At 38.5% G+C, this 21,633-nt stretch overlaps 1 protein-coding gene across 27 annotated transcripts in view; it reads right to left on the bottom strand.

Annotated features, from left to right (window-relative positions):
* The window catches only part of nav3 (neuron navigator 3), a 387,003-nt gene that overhangs the window by 38,478 nt on the left and 326,892 nt on the right, over nt 1–21,633 (bottom strand). For all 27 annotated transcript variants that reach the window (XM_048155140.1, XM_048155118.1, XM_048155120.1 and 24 more), the window contains 7 exons: nt 19,933–20,301; nt 18,355–18,486; nt 4,508–4,628; nt 4,005–4,281; nt 2,134–2,863; nt 379–813; nt 163–204 (listed from right to left, as the gene is read on the bottom strand). In XM_048155140.1, coding sequence (XP_048011097.1) covers nt 163–204; nt 379–813; nt 2,134–2,863; nt 4,005–4,281; nt 4,508–4,628; nt 18,355–18,486; nt 19,933–20,301 — 2,106 coding nt within the window. The remainder of the gene's footprint in view (nt 1–162; nt 205–378; nt 814–2,133; nt 2,864–4,004; nt 4,282–4,507; nt 4,629–18,354; nt 18,487–19,932; nt 20,302–21,633) is intronic.

Genomic DNA, 21,633 nt, shown 5'->3' with positions numbered 1-21,633 from the left:
TCTAAATCCAAGTATATAGATGTACACATGTACTGGGTGAGTGACACAAATTCAAAAGCTGCAGTTGATGAGAATATTAATGCTAGTTACTTGATGGAGGTGAGAACAGAAACAAAAACATATTTATGAGGACAATTACATGGATGGTGGTTATATTAGTACCTTAATCCCTTTTTGGGGAGAGTGTTTCTGTCAAGAGGCATGCTATTAAAACAGAAGAAAAATAAGAGAGTTATCTACGACAAACAGGCAGATTGATCATATCAAGACATAACTAATAATCCATTATTTCATTAAACATATCATGTAATATGCCTTTTATAAATCAATACATTGTTATCTTATCATTTAAATAATGCCATATGGATCTTCACTTACCCCTCAGACAGGGTGGACTTGACACTGCCCGTGCGGGTGACTTTTGGCCCATGGTGATGTGGGAGTGGCAGGTCTATGGACTCTGAGCTTGTGTGTAAACTAGTCATACTATGGCAGCTTAGTGTGTCTTTACTGCCTGCAGAGGAACTGCTGAGGTTTGGAGGCCAAGGCCGGGCATTAGAGGGCAGAGAGAGGCCAGATGCTGGACTAGAGGCTGGGGAGTCAGTGCCGAGGTCAGGCGTTTTGCCGTACAGCGGGCTGCTGCCTCCGCTTTGCCCACCCATGCTGCCCAGACTACCTGTTCCTGAGGAGGGTGAATCCAGGCTGGCCTGCCGCGCCAGTGTGCCATGAGGACTGCCCAGTGCTGATGGGCATTTACCAGAGTCAGGGGTGCCGGGGGAACTGGGTTTACTGCTGGTCTTACTGCCAAACAACCTGGGCAAATTGAAAACAAGACAAAACCTTGCTTATGTAAATTGTCGCAATGAATCGAGTTGATTTCAGAAACGGTTTACACAAAATTTGTTCTTTCATGAAAGAGGCCCTATGAATGTAATCTCACTTAAAAACAAAGTGTCATCACTCAGTTGCCAGCATAATTTCATTGGTCATCTTCTACTCCTTGCACATAATCAAATATGCTTTCAGTGGTGAATCTGCCCATGGTTACTGTATGGCTCCAGCAATAACAGGCTGAGGCAAGCAAATCCAGCTATACACTTCGGCTTCATGGAGCAGAGCATGTAGACATGTTTTTAAATGGACACACCTAATAATACAGAGATCAGCGTGCTGGAAATATGCACACTCCATCTGCTTTAATCAGCTCTGAATTGAGTCTGATCAGAATGGCAAATCATGCTCCCTGAGGAGTGTTTCCAAATAGGCACTTACATTCCAAAACCACCAGGTGGCACTATGACCCTAATTCGTCTCATGTGCAACTGTCCTCTGATGTAGAAGAGAGGTGCTAAGACAGACTGCTAAAGCTGCAACGTGATTTAGAGTCTCAAAAATGGGTTGCAGGCTGTTATGAGACTCACAGACAGCAAAGTCACAGGCAACAGGGACATAAAATGCTAAATGCATTAAAAAAAATGAAACTAACTGTATAATTGTGCAAATTAAACAGGCTTAACTTTTTAAAGGCTTATGTTACGGTTAATAAATTTGCACATTTTTTGGCTACATGTGTCATCCCTTAATGTTCATTGTGAAATCTAGTTGTGAAGCAAAACCAGTTGAGAACCACTGATTTACAGTAGATTACATCCTTATCTATTCATCAGATTATTTGTGGGCTGCTGACAAGATTTCAGGTCGTCTAATGGTGGCTGGGGGAAATACAAGAGTAAGACAGAAGGCTATGACTATGACTAAAGCAATGAGCTCCATAATCCATCACAAAATTTCCTGGATCTCTGAGGTAAGCCTAAACTCACTGGTGGATCAAATCAGCAATGCAACGCAGCCTGAGGCAGCTCGCTTCCATCTCACATACTTGCTAAGGAAACATGCTGAAACAGTCCTCCATGCTGGCCAAGAGGTCACGACATCACAGGAGTGAGCCAAACCACAAAAAGCAATTGTTCTTTCTTACTGTCTGCCTTTGTCCATTTGTCTCAAGCTAACTGCCTACTTTGCTTTCATATTTTAATCTTATCTCTGCCTTATGTCTGCCTTGTGTCATCTTTGTCTAACTTTTCTTGTCCTCCCATTACCCCAGTCATTTTATTCAGAAAGAAAGTCGGTTACCTGCGGAATGTGGGGGATGCAATGTCTGGGTATTTGGAGCCTGGCTGTCTGAGTCCCGATTGGGTAGAAGTGGGACTGGATTTGGGGGAAGTGGACAATCCCGTTCCCTCCTGATCTGACCCTGCCACTTTCTCTTTATCCGTTTGGTTGATGGTGATGGGACTAGAACGTCCTGACCCTACTTTCCCAGGGTCTCTTCTCTTTGTACTGGTTGGGGTTCCTACCACCCCTCCACTACCTCCCGCAGACTTTCCGCTGACATTAGAATCAATGCTGCTAGAGCTGGAACGATGCCCGCTGCGGCCCACCACGCTGCTTCCCCCACTAGATGACTTTGCCGGTCTAGGTAGGGAGCGATACTGGAGTGGAACCTTGGAGCCTCCACAGCCTAACAAAACGGCATCATCCTGGTGTTGAGCACCATCCAGACTAGTCTTCCGCTCATTGCCGATACCTGCACCCTTCCCAATGCCTGCAGACTTGGGTACCTTGCCTAGAGTTGCAGAGCCACTGGTCAGAGTGGCCCCACTGGCTGTGATGAGGGCTCCGGCAGGACCCGGAATCTTTTTAAAGCCGAAGGAGCTTGTGGTAGGTGGACGACCAATGCCTGAGGGTGGCTTCTTCCCTTCATCTCCGCTGCTTTTGCCTGCATCTGATGGTGAACGCTGGATGCTTGGGCTCTTAGATGGGGCCTTGCCCTTCTCAGATGCCTTGGCATCATCAGTTTTACCTGTCAGCAGAAAGATGTTTGTTATGGCACTGGTACCTCCTGCTCAATCATTCAATACTCCTGGCCAGGGGTGGCCAGTTTTTTGCAAATAATTTTACAACCCAATCAATCATTACCAGTACAATGCAAAGCCACTCTGCCAATGGCACTTTTTTGCACAAATCAGCAAACAGCACAAATAAGGTACTCTAAGCCAACTGAGTGTCCCAAAAAAGTAGCTTGACAGAGCTTCAGCTACAAAAGTTGGCTGAGATAACAAAAAAGACTCAACAGTCCCTTAAACCTGTCAAAAAAACTCATCTCTTTTTGATTTTACCTTCTCTTTGAAGCTACACTAAACAATTCTTTGGAATACTATGCATAAAATGTCCCAACTGACAGATATCACTGATATGCCCTTGGTTTTGTAACATGGAAACAGGGATTCTTTTCTTTCATGCTTCCCTGCAGGAACTTGTGGGCTACATTTTGAAAGTTCCCTGAGAGAACTGCCATTTTTGAAAGCATACCTAAAGGTTTTCCAAAGTATTCTGTCTCTCTCTTACCCCTTTTTCCACCAAGGCAGTTTGAGTTCTGGTTCAGAGACAGAGCCAAGTTTCAAATCAGTTATTTGTCTTTCGACACCCAAAGCACCAGCTCTGAACCAGGAAAAGTGGTTCGTAAGTAGCACCAAAACATTGCTGGTCTAGAAGTAAGAACCGCTTGCGTCAGGGGCTGGGGGTGGGGCTACCGTGACCAACAGACTAACAGAAACTTGTGACCACCATTTTTGAAATAGTAGCTAATCAAGCTAATAGCGGCTCGATTGTAATCTCTGTCTATGCAAATTAAGGCGAGCTGCACAAACATGTTGGATTTGCCGTGTTTGGATGCCAATGTAGGTTTGCAAAGTCACAGCATTATTGTTGGTGTGTTTGGCACTGCCGGGAAAGATGAGACCTATACAGTGACGTAAGATCTGGCTCTGTGGTGGCTCTCTAGCCTGTGGAAAGGCTTCTGGTTCTTAGAAGGCTTGCCAGTCGAACCAACTCTGAACTAGCCTGGTTCATGTTGGTGAAAAAAGGGGTATCTGAGAAACCACAAATGGTACTACAAGTATCTTTTCATATTTACAATGTACAACTGTATGAGATTTTGATACCTGGTGTTTTGAGAGAGGTGGACGAGCCTTTGGTCCGTGGTGGTGTGATGCCAACCTGGGCACTCATGCCCCTCCTCCAGGAGCCTGTTTGAGACATGGGCAAACCTGTCTTCTGGCCAACATCCTCACCCTGACATGAAGAAGAAGGGGATGAAGTCTTCCACTTGCAGGAAGGGTCCATACCTGGCTCCATCTCTTCATCAACCTTCTTCAGATCCTCAGCACCAGCCCAGCTGCTACCATCCTGCTCGGTATGTCTGTTCGTATCTTTATTTGACTGTGAATTACACAAACACACAGAATATAGTGCACACACAGTAATCTCACATTGGCAATCCGTCTGACAGATGGCCAAACTTTTCTTACTAGCCAAAGCAAAATGTCCAAAACTCTCAATCTGTTCAATCTGCTGTGGCCTACTGACAGACTGCTGATACAAAGCTATTTATAAAAAAGTGTGTGTGTGAGGAGAAAAAATATATAAGACTAGAGCCTATGCACACCTGTGCTGCTTTGCTCTTGCGAGATGAGATGCCGGAATATGTGGGTGGATTCAGATCGTCAGTGCCGATGTTATCTAAAGTATCACTCAAACCACTGCTGACCGAACTACTGTCATCCCAGCTGTAGAGACAGAAAGAAAAGTGTTAAAATATAAGCATAAACAAAAACACCTTAAATTTGGGGGGCTTCCTATTCCCAAAAGCATCACTAAGCTCAAACTTAATGTACGTATCTAGGAACTAGAATATCATTGAGACTTGAGGGTGGGTACTTTTGACTTGGGCCAGTAAGCAAACAACTAGCAACCACCCAGAACACCTTAGCAGTCATTCAGCAATGTGCTACAAATCACTAAGCACCGAAATCGTATTGGTCAAAAATCCCACTCCATGTTCATCATGCAGCATTATTGCTTTCACTGTGCAAAGAAAAATAATTACTTGTCAGGCCTGGATAGGATATAGTGCATCATTTTTAAATTGAATTAGGACAATTCTGATTTAAGACCATTTTTTCCCCCCTTGAGGACAAGACCCATTTTTGCTCTGTTTGGTTTTTCGAGGTTGTATCTTTTGGAAATATTTAGAGAAAGTTTGTGCCCACAAGGTTTGTCTTTGATTAGACCTTTCCAAACTTTCATCATAAGAACCAGGACTGAAAATGTGATTGCAATACACCTTCATTCATATTTCAAAGCCCATTATTGTTGACTCGCTGTCACCATCTTATTCATATTATTTCTCTTAATTAGTCTTCTCTGCTTCAATTCTCATTAACTATTGACAATATTTCTCTACCAGACTGTGTCTAATTAATGAAGGATATTAAACAGTAGCTTTGACATCCTCAACTTTGTTGACCCAGTTGAAATTCCAAGAGGAAAGCTGAGTGTGAATGCATATGAAGTTATTATTACTTCCAAAGTAGGATTGTACAGACTTGTTTAACATGGCCCAGTCAATTGCAAACTAATTTTCTGTCTATTACACCAGATAAATCATATACTGAAATTGATCACATACTGTCTCTCCTGTGTTGCTAAGTGAGCTCTGTTTGATATTGTGTGTGGACGCATATGTCCTCACATTTAATGAACTCTTCAGATCTGATTATATTTTGTATTCAACTCTCTGATGACTGGTGGCTATTTGTTGTTCGGTTCTACAGACTAAATTGACAGCTATACCGACATGAAATCCATTCAGACAAGACAAAGAGAAACATCCTGGCATTTACCGACATCATCTGACATAAGAGATCACTGAAATATTCAAACCTTTTTCCTGATGTCAATATCTACAGTTCAATTATTCATATCGATTCTAAGATTCTAAGTAATGCTTGCAGAACTACGTTGGCATCTAAAATTCAATATATTCATGTCTACCCAGGAGACGTGCATGTCCAGGACATTTAGTCTTCTTCTTGAAATGTTTGACGAGCTAGTATAGATTCCCTCTTCACTTTTATAATGTATGCAGGGCAGAGCAAGAAAGAAAGAAAACTCGGAGAGGCTGAAAGCGACTGGATAATAATTGTGAGAGACCCCGCAGGGCTCTTAACACCAGCATGTGGGTGTTTCTGAAGATTCTTGCATTAGAAAGAGGCTCGGTGGGTGCGAGTATCACTCTAAAAATATCATTATTGATTTTTCAACATCCTTGTTTCTCCCTTATTTAACTTCAGGAGCACTTGACACATTTAGCTTGAGATCTGATACTGTTATATAATAATGCAAATTAAAGATTAGAGATGAGGAAATTTAAAGTCTATCATACAACAGATTCTTCTAAAGTCTGATTGGATGAGTTGAGCATCTGAAGCCACTGTAAAAAGTCGATATACTGTATGCAAATATTTCACTGCACAAAAAGGAAGCTGCCACATAACAGTCAACAGTTAGACAAATGAACCATACTTGATTATTTGATTATTGTTTTATTATTAAAAACTTTCATTATATTGCTGTTGCCACCACCACTTCTGCTTAATTTAAAACTTTTGCAACATTTTTTGAAAGTATCCAGTTTGATGGTGTTCGGTTTTCTGCTCAGCAACCATTTACATTTTATTGAACACTTTTTAAATATTAAATGACAAGAAGAATTTGCACTTTTATTGGAAAATGCGTATTTAATCTAAATTCTGTGATCTGTGATCAAAACAGTTTGATAGCTTTCTGGTATCGTTTTCCATTAGTATCCAACTGAAACAAATACCATTAATTATTTCTCAACAACTTCTCAAGAATCATACTAATGAAAGATATTTCTCATTCACCAAATCATCTTCTAGTCATTGAACTATTATAGATAAAGGATATGTCTATTGATATACAATTAACTGGAACTGTAATGTCAAGCATGGTACACATCAAAATCTATTAATAACATCAACAGTGGTTGTGCCTGTCTGAACTACACATTAAATGGCACTATTCAAGAGTGAAATGGCTGCAGTATCCAGTGACTTTATGCACATTAGCAGCTAATTCTTTAACACCTGGGTAGAGTTTATTGACTTGTTGGTGCTATGATGTGCTTGTAGTCCTGAGTTCAGACGAATGTTAAATGAAGCTTAACACTGCAAGTGGACCACCAACACAAATCAATAACCACCAAACACCACTCCAGGCCAGTTGACAATTTCCCCTAATACGCACTCTACTGAAACCTTACCTGCCTGAGAGTTTTCTAGGGCTTCTTCTTTGCATTTACCCTCCCACAATGCAATAGTAAACATCTGAAACTGTGGTACTCAATCTTAGTTGGCAAGGGCTCACAGATTAAGGTCACCTTGACAGTCTTGTTTCCACACACCTATCTCCCCGCTGAGTGTGCCCACTGCTTTGAGAGAGTGACATCAGCAGAAAAAGAGCACAGTCACTGTTATACAGCCAGAATGGTGACTAAACCTCCACTTCTTGTGACTTCACAGGATGCTGCAAGTAGGAAATACATGATCTAATTTTGGGTGTTGGTGTTTTTTGGGGATTTGAATGTTTCATATTCTCAATATCTTAGTTTTGAGAATTAATACAATTAACATGGGCACCATTTCAAATATATATTTCTAGTTACTGACCATGAGAAATTAAATGTGACTAATTTTATATATTGAAGCACATTGTCGATAGCAAAATGAGCTGGGAATGAGTTCCCTCTAGTGCAGTTTGAGATTACATGGCTTTAAAGTAAGATTTAAACAATTTGACAGTTTAAAAGCATTACCTTTTTCTTCACTTAGGAGCAAATACTATCTTCTTATGCAAATTCAGCTAAATATAATGATTGTTCACCAAAACACAAGGTGATTCCACCTAAAATGTCAGTTAATGCTTATTAGTGAATAATTGAATTAGTGAATAATTACCTCGTTTGGCTTTTTAGATTGAAATTTGTCACAGTTAATTCAGCAGAACAGTCTTAGGGCGACTGCCAGTGAATATCTAGGGTGGTACATTGTTCTTGAGAAATGTGATGCCCTATGCAGACAGTAGTGGATTCTGGAATAGGCAATATACACTAGGCAGGTTAGTTAGTTAGGATGGCTACATTCTCTGCATACAGTGAGACAAACACTTCTTGCTTAACCACTGCTTTTTTAAAAGGGCCACGCATGTTGTCCATTCCATTCATTCTTATTTAAAATGAATTGTGACTTAGTAGATACTTAGCAGATTTTCCGAGCCTTGCCCTGTGCTTTACTTCACTGTCCCATTTCGTGCCAGTCCAAGTTAAATGTATTCAAGCACTAAATTGTGGAGGAAGCAGCAGACTACCAAAATATGGCATACTTTACTGGAGCTGTACAACATGATTCCATTGTGATTCAGTATAGTTTTTATAAAAGCAGTCAGACTTAATGCAGCTAGTGGGATAAAGACTCCAGAGAGCTGCCCTAGAAGCTTGCCCATATGGGTTGAATATTTTATTCTTTTCTGTGCTGTCATATCTGTGATGTGACTGACAGTCGGACCAGGGTGACATGCTGTCTCTGGACCATGTCCTTAGACACCGGTCCATTTATGACAGCAATCCCAGTCAAAACGGCTGCAATTTTCGCCTTTCACTTGAAACATATACATAAAATGTGTTTCTGACTGTTGATTCTAGCACCTGTGTTTGGTTGGTTGAATATCAACCACGGATTATTGTTTTTTTTTTAATTAAAACGCCTCGCAGTATGAGTGGCGGCATTCGCTTTAACTCGATGTTCAGTGCAAACGTCCATTCAAGCATACACTAATATTCTCATGCAATATTCAGTGTTGAAAGAACCATGAAACAATAACACTCAATAAAGCCATTTTTTGGTTCCAACGTGTATCAAAACAAATCAATTTCTTGATCACTAGCTGTGCCCATTGGTCTGTTAAATATGTTTCATGCTGTGGCTTAATTATGGCAAAGCAACATATTTTCAGGGGAAATTAACCATCGTCTGTATGGTTGCATAACAGTCCTACAACTGAGTCCATTCAAATGAAGTCTTTTAAGAGCATGTAGCCATTAGCCATTCATTTTCATCTATAAATCAAGTTAAACCCAAACACAAAAGTTCAATAATTCAAAGATTAGCATAAAAAGTCTTAAGGCCACAACACCATGTTAATTCTTTTTATGACATTCATTGCAAAGAGAATCATTTACAGAAACAATATCTGCAATCAAATGGTTCCCAAAGGGAACATTTACAACATTTAGCGGTCTTTGAATGTTGACACTGATATAAAGACACAATGCACAACATAAAGAATAATCCAGTTTAACAGTAAATCTTAATAATGAAAACAAAGTATTTTGTATTATCATAAAGTTAATATCTAGAGCTTTAGCTTAAATTAAACCAAACAGTGACAAGCCTGTTAGAGTCACCAACATACCAAAGTATGTCCCAAAACCAGTGACTGATGGCTACCGAATCAGGTGAAAGGGTGAACACTAACTCACCGCCCTGCGATTGATGCTGTCTGGCTTTCTGTAAGCTGCCCGTGTCATGCTGTAGCTCCAGGAGAGGAAGAAAAAGCAAAGGAGAGAGGAAAAAAAGAAGGGGAAGAAGATGGAGGAAGAATGCAACCCACCTGCTTGGTTGCGAAACACGGGCTGGAGGGAAAAGAGAGACATCTCGCCACTTCTTACAGCTCCACCCCACCCCCCACACCTCACCCCTCCCCAGGGCCCATCATGCACTCTGAGAAATGCTTCAGACATCCTCAACCAACTGGGGCGTTGCCAGAAGACACAGACTCCAATCAAAGTCAGAGTCAGGGTCAAACTTGAAGTTGCATGCCGGGGAACACAAGGAAAATGATGCACGATGACCTTTATGTGCTGATACTTTGGAAACTAGTGACTCATATTTATAAATTAAATAAATGCATATAGTGGCCTTAACAAGATGCGTCATTCAAATTAAAGAAAATGTGAAATGTACTTCAGCTGTTATATTTTTACAGCTTAATCAAATCAGTTTGAATGAAATGACCTTGTGGAGGCAGAGTATGACAATGCCATCTCTTATGAAATCAGGGACAGACAAACGTCACTCCATTGGCTTGAGTGGGAAAAAAAAAATGTGTTTGACTTCTGCATTGCAGAGGAAACCGACAACCAGCCACCACCAAAATCCGCAGACATGAGCTGCAGATACACCCCTTTACTTCTGGAAATCAATACACTGGCACCACTGAGGGATGTAGAGGCTCTGTTTCTCAAACAGACAAACCCACAATCACAGAGGCAGTCAAATGCATTCTTGATTGTATGACATAAAATATGTAGAAATGATAGTTGATGAACATAAATGAGAATCACCACACACACACTCATACACGTTGAGTTTCCATATTTTATGGGGATTTTCCATAGACAAAATGATTTTTATACTGTACAAACTATATATTGTTGTATACAGTTGTATACAGTTAGTATGGTTTATAAGCTGTTTTTCTCATGGGGACCAAAAAAGGATGGATAGATAGATAGATAGATAGATAGATAGATAGATAGATAGATAGATAGATAGATAGATAGATAGATAGATAGATAGATAGATAGATAGATAGATAGATAGATATAGATAGATGCTTTTGACTTTACTACAGCATACATTTTTATATATCACACTACTTTTTTTCTTTTTTTCTTTTTTTTTACACAGCATAAATGAGTATATAGCTGACTTTATATTGTAGGATGTGAGTCCTTTGCAAGAGGATCTTTATATTTAGGAACTTTGTCATCAAAAAGTTTGAAAACCCTTGAGTTAGGCATTATATAATGTAGTAATGTAGGCCGGTTTTCTGTCTGGGCACTAATGAAACCTCTTGTTTGTTTATGCGGACAGTGTTTCTGTTTACATCCCCAGGGCAATAATCAATCCTAATACTCCATTACTTACTGACTTTGAGCAGTGTTTGTCACTAGTAGAGTATTCCTATTAAATTCATTATCTAAACAGATGCTGCATGAAGAAGTCAGTATGAATCCCAAAAGCATAGTCTACAATCTGAAGAAGAATGGCTTAATTCTTTTATCATTTGTTCTAGAAAAACATAGATGTTTTGGCATAGATGAAGTGGTAATGGCTCAACCATGCTCCTATATTGATCAGGACCAGCACATCAGAAACCTCTAACGGTGGTAAAAATGGCCATGTCAGAGCCACTATGTCCAACTGCCTTGAGCATCCGGTGTGTGAGGTCTGAAAATGCTGATCTCTCGCGTGTATATGTCAATGAGTGCGAGAGATCACTTCCGCCGTCAGAGTGCATTTAGACCTCACACACCAGATGCTCAAGGCAGTTGGACATAGTGGTGTATTAGAGGTAAAAAATGATATAGGTTTCTCGCACAAACCGATCATTTTATGTCTTAGGACATCAATGTGTCGTCACAAGCCGCAGAGTTTCATTTGGATTTGTCTGTGCATGTTTTTTTTTTTTACTCTTATAAATGGAATTCCCATTGACATGCATTATAAGACTGACAGACGGCAACGGTTGGAGTTAAAAATCATCATTTGTATTCTACTGAAGAAACAAAGTCACCTACATCTTGGATGCCATGGGGAAAGCAGATAAACAATATATTTTCATTTTTGGGTGAACTATTCCTTTAAGGCCCCGTTTACACTAATGCATTTTCGTTTTAAAATGGCATTTTAAAATTAAAACAATACTTGTCTACACTGGCGCATCTACAGCATTTCAGAAACTATCTCCTTCTACGCTACATAACCAAATGCATGTCACATGACCATTCATGCACACTGGGCATGTGCGTACAAGTGTAAACAGTTGACTTTTGTGCATAGCTGCAGTATATAAAAAAGTTTAACAGCACAATGGCTGATAAAAATGGCAACAAAGCCAGCAAAGATTGTAGTTCAGTCTCCATGTAATTGTTTACACAGCCGTCAAGGATACGCAGAGTGAATGTGAGCAGCCACGCCATCGTTTTCAAAAGTCTTCATCAAACGCAACCCTGCCATTTTCAAACTAAAACGGCTCTGCAGCGTTTTCGAAAGTCTCCATTTTCGAGGGTCAAATGTGGCGGAGTAGTGTAAATGACAGGTGTGACCGTAGCAAAAGATATGCGTTTTAAAACGAAAATGCACTATTGCAAATGGGGCCTAAGTCTTACAGTCCTACAGAAACTTTGAATTAAAGAGACAAAGGACAAAAGGGTATAGTGAAATACTGAGGCAGCACTCTTCAGGGTTTATCCCAGGTGGAAATGCAATAATTACTCTGCTCTTCTGTAAATGCTTGTGGCTCAAGTTCAAAACTTAAAAGTGCTGAACAACAAAATCAGTATCTGAGCAGCTTTCTCTGTTTAGTTACTATATAACATCCCTGGAGTTCGAGTTAGAAGAGAGGAGATTTACATAGACACACCAACAAACTTTGTATATTGCAAATAATGATGGATTAGTCAGAAAATGCTCAAGAGTAAACAAAATGTTATTACGGAAAGAAAACATGTTGGTTGACCTTAAACTGTCTAGAGTCAGATTATGGTGGATTTGGTGGACTTTGATTGATAGTTTGAATGCAGCAGGAAGGAAACACAACCCAAAAGGCTGGCAGGGGGTCTTATATTGGGAGTCATGAAGGATATGGTCGGATATTGCAAAGTGTTACTGGAGACTTCAAATAATTAGGCAAACATACTCCTAGAAAAAGGGTATCAAAAGCACCTATAAACTTTTTAATCAGCAATTTATCACTTTCATAAATTTAAAAGCACAGTATCTATTTGATGTATTGAAAAAAATAGGCATCTATCAAGCACTTCTTTACGCTAAACTGGTCTTGGTGAAAATATTACCAATCCATCATATGAATTTTTGAATCAAAACAAGCTTAATCTACAGCTTAATAGCAAAATAAATTACATTTTACTGGAGACGGTAAACAAACAATGCATCACAACTAAAAGCAGAACCAATGCAGTCCAATTCATGTATTTTCACATGCTTTGTCTAGTGAATCAGTCAAAAAGAATCAGATCAACTTAGGAATGACTCACTGAATCTGAACTGTTACTGAACTACCATCTGATAGTTTTGTTGTAATATTTTTTTTATTTGTATATATGACCAATTATGGACTTTTTTAATGATAATTTTCAGCATTTGTTCAAAGATGTGGTTTGTGAGATTTTTTAATCTTTTTTAGTCTTTTTAATCTAGTGGTAAAGAATCAATAATGAGTTAAAAAGAAGCAGCTTTGGGAAACAGGGCAAGAATATTCATTAATTTATGAAGTGGGCAAATGAATCTCAATTAGTGAGTGATTTCCTGCACCAAATGAGATGACCATCTATAACCTGAAAGATTATAGAGATTATAGAGATTAAAGATCTCCCAGACTCCATTTTACTGTGATGAATGAAGGTGCAGGAGTCTGAATCTTATTCAGCTTGGAATAACAGAAACACTCACAAAATCTTTTCTGTCTAATAGGAATCTTTGTCAATGACTGTAAAATCACATCACTACAAAATCCTCCCTCTGTTTACCACAGAATAACAAAACCACAGATCATTTTAGCATCAGTCCTTCAAACAGACACAAACCCTTTGCTCTCACTCCCTTCCCACGAATAAACACAAACCAATCCCCAAAGCTTTCCTTTCAAGTACAAAAATGCCGAGCAAGCTGTCATAAGCAGCCAGCCTCTTTCTCTGAGTCTGAAAGTGAAGGGTTTTACTTATTCATGTCTGCGCGCTGTCGTACGGGTCCTGCTTTCTCAACCACAGTGCTGCCGCTAGCCATGCCTCATCTATGTTGCATGATGAGAGTATTTATAGCCAAAGACTTTTAGCAACCATTGGATTAATCTCATGGCAACTGATTTTCAGACATCGCCACAAATGATACATACATACTTTTTGTCAGACAAGCACTAAATTCCTATAACATCCAGCCTGCAATGGCTTCATGACAGTAAAGTGACCCGTTTCGTGCAAGTCAACGCTGTCTTTTCTCTTTTTAATGAATATTATTACAGGATTACTAAAAACAACACCGTGAGATTTAGTAGCAGCAGCCCACTTTTATACTTCAGACCGGATTTCTACGAAGCAAAATTATTGCCATTGTACGGGAGACGTGTTGCTGTTGGCCGGGCTGCTTCGCTGCTTATTCAGCAGTCAGGGTTTTAAAAGGGCAACAGCAGATTGAAATAATCTCATTTTCCCCAGCCTGAGGGATTCAAACTGAGCTACATGCCACAGCAGGAGAGAGAGGGAGTGAGCTTTGTTTAAATGCCCAAATCTCAGCAGTCACACTCTTTGAGGTACTACACACAGATGGCCGCTCAAAGCATATGACAGCCACAATTACGCTACTACACACTGCCAATAAGCAAACACGCTACTGACTGGCTTTATTATTCAAACAGATGAAAGTTAGTCAGCTTCCAGCATGTGAAGCAATGATATTACTTGCTAACATCAGTGGCGTATATCGACAATTCAACCGTTGCCTTGATGCTCATGTAGGTAATACTAGTTCAAGTCTGGCTCACAACAAATCTTGATTCTCTCTCACTGTTGCTTGTCCTCTGTTTAGGGTCAATCAATAATAGTTTTCTTAAAGGGGCTATATGTAGAATCAGGCATCCGCCAGACCGCCTTCTATATTCTACTTACGAAGATAGTGTAAAACTCTCGCAGTTCAAAACACATACACTACGTCCTAAGCCTTCCCTATTGAAGTTACGGAAAAAGCTTAACTGACGCGATGCCAGTTCCATTTTTTTTTTCATAAGTTGAATACGGAAGGCGTTCTGGTGGAAGCTAGATATTTTACTTCATAACTTGTTAAATATGGATTTTTTCTTTTTTTTTTACACAAACGCTTCGCTTCACTTCACCTCACTTCACTTCACTTCACTTCACTTCACTTCAGAAGGCCTTTATTAACCCCCCGGAGCCGTGTGGAATATGTTTATGATGGATGGATGTGGATGGAGACACTTTCTTCAGCTCATACTTGTTGATCCTCTGCTCAAGTTTGGTGAAAATCCCTCTTTTGATATCATAAACATAAAATGTTCTGAAGAAATTGCAAATTGTGTCTGTGCATGCAAAAATAATATAATATAATCTAAATCTAATCTAATCTAATCTAATATAACTGAATAGAATTGAACAGAGTAGAACAGATGATTAAAGGGCAAAAATGAAATTTCTGTCATTTATTACTCAACCTCATGTCGTTCCACACCCATAAGGCCTTCATTCATCTTCGCAACACAAATTAAGATATTTTTGATTAAATCCGATGGCTCTGTCAGGCCTTCATTCAAAGCAATGACATTTCCTCTCTCAAGATCCATAAAGGTACTAAAAACATATTTGAATCAGTTCATGTGAGTTCAGTGGTTCTATCTTAATATTATAAAGTGGCTTTTTGTGAGCAAAAATAACCAAAATAATGACTTCTCAACAATATAGTGATGGGCCGATTTCAAAACACTGCTTCGGAGCTTTACGAATCGAATCAGTGACTCGGATCTCCCATCAAACGGCTAAACTGCTGAAATCACGTGACTTTGGCACTCCGAATCACTGATTCGATTCGCACAGCTCCGAAGCAGTGTTTTAAAATCGGCCCATCACTATATTGTTGAAAAGTCATTATATTGTTTTTTTGGCGCACAAAAATATTCTCGTCGCTTTATAATATTAAAGTAGAACTACTGTTTTAAATATGTTTTTAGTACCTTTTTGGATCTTGAGAGAGGAAATGCCATTGCTGTGAATGCAGGCCTCACTGAGACGTCAGATTTAATCAAAAATATCTTAATTTGTGTTCCGAAGATGAACGAAGGTCTTACGGGTGTAGAACGACATGAGGGTGAGTAATAAATGACATTATTTTCATTTTTGGGTGAACTAACCCTTTAAGGGTCTGTTCCAGTTCCTAATCCATAAACCTTAGCAATACTATATATTAAAAACAGCTTATATTATCACATAGTTTTTTTTATTAATTAACAGCATTATTCAGATTTCTCTAGCCAAAATCAGATTGATGGGTTTAGCTGTAGTCTGTACATTATAAGTGCATTGCAAGGAAGAGTCAGAAACGGATTGGAACGACATTAAGCAGCAACTGTAATGAGTCCCTCTGGAACCTCCTGCTCTCTCCACCCTATAACATCACATCGCACAGAGAACAAGCGCACAGGGATCATGTTTATTTTCCCAATTAGAGCTAGTAATTGGTCAGGGAGTCAGGGGTCGGTGAAATTCTAACCATAATACACACAGGTACTGACTACTAAATATTCAGAGCAATGCAAATTTATGAGCTGCTATTAAAATAAATTGCTTATAGAGTGAAAGCTATACGAATTGGAGAGAAAGAGAGAGAGTAATTTCCCAATGCCAATCCAGAGTCGCAGGGGCTCTGAGCTGACAGTTTTTCTCAATCACGTCCCCTCTGGACAGGTAGGGTTCATTAGTCTGGGGACCGAGGTTCAGTCTGGGGACCTTCAGCACAGCTGATCCTTATCCACAGACAAACTGACTGTTACCGTGGGCAAGACTAAAATACAATGCATCCCTAAGGCTTGAGACTGTGCCATTTTACTCAATTTTTGGTTGTGAAAAACACTTGACACTGACGAGGAAAGGAAACAGCTCAAATGCCAAGAAAATTCCAAACCAAGCAGAAGGTACTGTAGACCATACTGGTTATTGTAAATAAATACATTTTTACATTGGAGCTTCTCATTTAAAATGCATATACTACTAGGAACAAGCAAAGACAAGATATTATTCAGCACACCTTTATTTCATTTAGTTCTCAAAATTAATTCCGACTTTACATGTACAACCCTAAACGACTCGTAAATACTGTTAATAATAATACGACTTTCACGATTTTGGGCCAACTAAGCTCCAAAAGGGAACAAGCAGTATCCTGACAGTGTTAACAGGTGATCTGCTTGACAGAAGACAAGATGCCGGTTTTGATGTGATTGGCAGGCCGCTATGATACCGTCTAGACCTCATCAGTTAGAATCACACCCAGTCATTAATATCTGCTCGCATCCAGCACAGACAAAGGCAGGAAGCAGCTCATTGATCAAAGAAAGGTGATATCAGGTCCGTCAATCGCTGAATCTCATTCATCACCTGATTCGAACTCTGCTAAAGTCCTCAAAGAGTTAGACATCACAAAATGGCGTAACATTCATATAAATCACTCGGATTAGAGCTTCTGCTAAAAAAATTTATGGGTCCTATTATCAAATGACACGGTGGAGGAGACCAGCAATGTAATGAACTCCATTTTCTAACATTTTGCCAAAATTCCACAGTTACGGAAAGTGTCACACATTCATTTAAATCTTGTCAGAACTTCTGAATTTCTTAAATGAGCTTTCCTCTCAACCCGTCAGCATTTGGCTGTTTCAAATCTTGTCAGAGACCTTAAGCTAAAAGCCTATATGAAATGCCATAGAGGTAACATAATTGTTCAGACACTTTGCATCACAGAAATACATTATATTTTAAAGAATATAATAGAATACCATTATTTTAAATTGTAATAATATTTCACAGTATTGCTGTTTATGATGAGCTGAGACATTATTACAGAGGGTTTTTTTCACAGCCTACCTGACTGAAAGGCCTCATTAATATGCAAGTCATTTCAGGTCATTATTATGTGATTATTTTGTCTTCTCAGGTGTAAATGGCCCATTATTCATGATGATTCACGCCTCCACGCATACTGTGTTTCTTGACAAAAAGTGTCTTACAAAAACTAAATCAATATATTGTTTTATATGAAGGAGTAGGCAGCATAATAATTAAAAATAAAATAATTTTTACATAATTCTGAAGCAAAAACTCTAGTCTACAACCTCCAATACCCAGAAGTCTTATGAACACAGATTTAATATACTTTTTTTGGCCTTATTTCAGTGACTTAAGTTTTTTGTTTTTTCAATAACCACGCATAAACATTATTCCTTCAAAAATACAAACATGTACATACATGTTCCTCACATATTATTGTAGCCTAGTTTGTGCTGAATACAGTGTAATGACACTTTTGTCATTTATATGTTTATGAACAACTGAAAAAAGCACAAATGTCAGGGCATGTCAAAACTTCTCCAAGCCCCAAATCAGCCTCAGACTCCAGAGGGTTAAATGTGAGGAAATCCACCACCTCTCCTGCTGAATCACACAGTACTGCTAGTATTGTGAATGCACACATTTAAAATGTCCACAAACACTTCCTGTAATCAATCATGAAATATATTTATTGGTGAACTCTTCTTGTTATTTGTTTGTTTCATAACAGGAAGTCTTACCTGTCTTCCCCTTGCATTTCTTTGACTCCTTTTTGAACAACCTCTCGAGTTGGCATCATCTCAGGTGGGCGACCAACATTTCGAGAGTAAAGGTCGACATTCCGAGAGTAGAGACCTCCGTCTGTGTGATACCTTAATTGTTAAACAACAAATGCACTGTGAGCTTTTGTCATGGGGTGAGGTTCATTTTTCATCATTTACTCATCTTTTTTGACATTGTTTGTCAGTGTTGGCAAATGCTATTGGTTCTTGCAGAAGCACAAATGATATTTGAAAGCTACAGCAAAGGGATTTTCAGTTATTGATGATTTAAATTTCAGTCCGTTTCTCACACAAAGTTGCAATTTGATTTCAGAAGACTTCGAATACAGTGCATGAGCTGTATGAACTACTTTTTTTTGTCCTTTCTGAAGCTTGAGGCTGCTTGACATTTGATTTTCATTATTTGGAAAATTTCTCCTTTTTCGTTCCACAGAATATAATAATTAATGTAATTTATTTACAGAAATTTAATTTTAGGATAAACTATTCCTTTTTATTACAGCAATACTTTTTAAATATATATTAAAAAATATTAAAAACAAAAACAGAAAAATATTTTTTTGTCAAAAAAAAAAGTAAGATAAAAATAAAAATAAAAAAATCACATGATAAAATTACAAAAAATTAAAAATAAATAATACAAAAAAATTAAAATATTAATAAATATTATAACAGTATATAAACAATAGCAATGCATTGTGCATATATGCGACCATCATTTTTAATTTACAGTGTGTAATGCTCTTTGGTGAGAATCAGGGAACTATAAACATGCCATGGATTAGAGAGTACAAAAAACATGAATGTTCCGATAAATAGTGTAATACTTCAGCTAATTGACTGCAGGAGCTTTATTGTGTTTAGTATCCTCAAATCCATCACTTTCATGTGAGTTTCTCCAGGTATGGTTCCCGGTGAGTCAGTCTTTTATAGACTTCATTTCTAGTGTTATTTTTCTCTCTCCGTCTATTCATCAGCATAGAGACAGCAAGGGCAGAAGCAATAGTTCATCACACAGTGATGTATACATGACCCTGAGCTATTCCTCCAAACAGAGGCATGTGATAGTGTATGAGTGTTTCTCACCCACATACGGATATTGTGAAACAGCTATACTGCCTCTCTGCTTTTAAGGAATGCACATAAATCTTATAAATCGATCACCATTTTTTTCAAACAGCCTTTTCTTTATGAACACTGCATACAGCAACAGAAAAAGTGATCGATAGTTTGACTGACCTGCTTAAACTGTGAGAATACCATTGTTTAGATTATGTATGTAGAAAAAAAATCTTAAAAACAAAAATAATATTTTTATGTAAACTGTAATGCTTTTGATGAATAGAAAGAACAGCATTTATTTGAAATAGAAATCTTTTTTGTAACATTATAAATGTATTTACTGTCACTTTTGATCAATTTAATTCATCCTTGCTGAGTTTAATTTAAGAACCAACAACAAAACCAACAACAACAAAATGATTGTTTCTTCAAGGTTTGTTATCCAATATGGTTTCTAATTTCGTAGTTTCTTACCCACTGATATCATCTGCATGTACATTCTTGGCAAGTATGTCACCATCGCTCCCGTATCCGGTCACGTCCACCTCTGGCCCCGCCTCAGAAACCCCACCTTTCTCCCCCGGCTCTGACCCTCGAACCCCTGAGGCCGCCGCTCTCCTCAGGGGGGCAGTGTATAACAACCTCGATGGGTCACCATAGCGACCAGTGGTGCCAGCGCTGGATCTGGGCGGGGCGTAGCTAGGAGCATCGCCGGCCTGAAGACGAGGAGTCGACCCTTGGCCGAGACGCCAAGACATGGGGGAAGAGCGGCTCGAGAGGGCGGGGAGGCCACGACCGTTCACTTCTGTAGTTACAGTGGTGTCGAATGTTGTCTCAAGGGTACTACAAAGAAAAAGTAAGAGGAAGAGAAGGAGATTAGAAGAGAGATTTTGGGGACTGCAGACGGATTTGGGTAATAAGATCAATATCCTGCTTCTGAAACAGCTGACTTGCCATTTAAATCCAACACCTGTGCCAAGGTGAGGAGTTTGCTTGACAGTTTGAGGATCCTGCAATGCAGCACTGTTTCTAAAATAAAGTTTAGAGTTTAAAATATCTACCTGTCTTTCGCATGGTGCAAAAAACTTTCAAACTGGCTAAGACTTAAGATGAATACACAAATGTGTTTGACAACTGAGGTGATTTGCTCCGAAAAAATTGGGCAGATGAGGAAAGATGACAGATTTCAATTTACACTCAAGTTCAAATGTTTAGGGTTGGTAAAATACTGTAGTTTAACGTTTTTAAAAGAAGTCTCTTATGCTCACCCAGGCTAATTTATTCGATCAAAAATACAGTAAAAACAAAAATTGTGAAATAATATTCTGATTTAAAAGAGCAGTTTTCTATTTGATTATATTATAAAATGTAATTTTAATCCTGTAATGGCATTACTCCAGTTTTAAGTGCCACATGATCCTTCAGAAATCAGTATAATATACTGATTTGGTCCTCAAGAAGCATTTCTTAATATTATCAATGTTGAAAACAGTTGTTTTTGTGGAAACTATGCTTTCTCTGTATTCTTTGATGAATAGAAAGTTCAAAAAACGAAAATAATTTATTTGTTATTATTTATTAATAATTTCATCAACTGACAGTGCTACCTGCGTTTTATACCTTTCTGAAGTGCTATAGAAAATGTGCAGATCATAATATATGCAAATATAGTATGTGAATAGTATTCTTATAAGTGCATTACAAAATCATGTGAAAATGCAAATATATTTAGAAAATTCTAACTCTTTTCCTTACAAATGCAATAAATTTGCATTCAAACCTATTATGCCTGTGTGGCCTTATGCGATTCCGTTATGGTACAATGTTGCCTTGAGGCAACACACAGTTTTTTGTTATTTTCTCTAAAACATTTGATGATATATAATGTAAAGTTCTTAAAAATACTTCTTTACTTGCCAATAAAGGTCACTCATATTTTTGTGGGTGATTAAATGGATACAAACAAGTGAAAAAAGCACTTTTTATTGGAGAAAATATGGAGTCATGTGACATGTGCACATGTGCTGAAAAAGGACACAAAATGGACCCCTGTTGATCATGTTATGTTCTTTTTTTCACTTTTATTGATTAGTATTTGAGTAATTCTGTCCTGAGATACATTTGATCAATCAATTTTATTAAAAACAAACTAAAATAGACCATGTTGCCTGGAGG

Source organism: Megalobrama amblycephala, linkage group LG14, assembly GCF_018812025.1.
Source record: "Megalobrama amblycephala isolate DHTTF-2021 linkage group LG14, ASM1881202v1, whole genome shotgun sequence".
In the NCBI taxonomy this organism is placed as follows: domain Eukaryota; kingdom Metazoa; phylum Chordata; class Actinopteri; order Cypriniformes; family Xenocyprididae; genus Megalobrama; species Megalobrama amblycephala.
The sequence above is the reverse complement of the archived record's forward strand: the minus strand, read 5'-3'. Positions and strand labels throughout refer to the sequence as shown.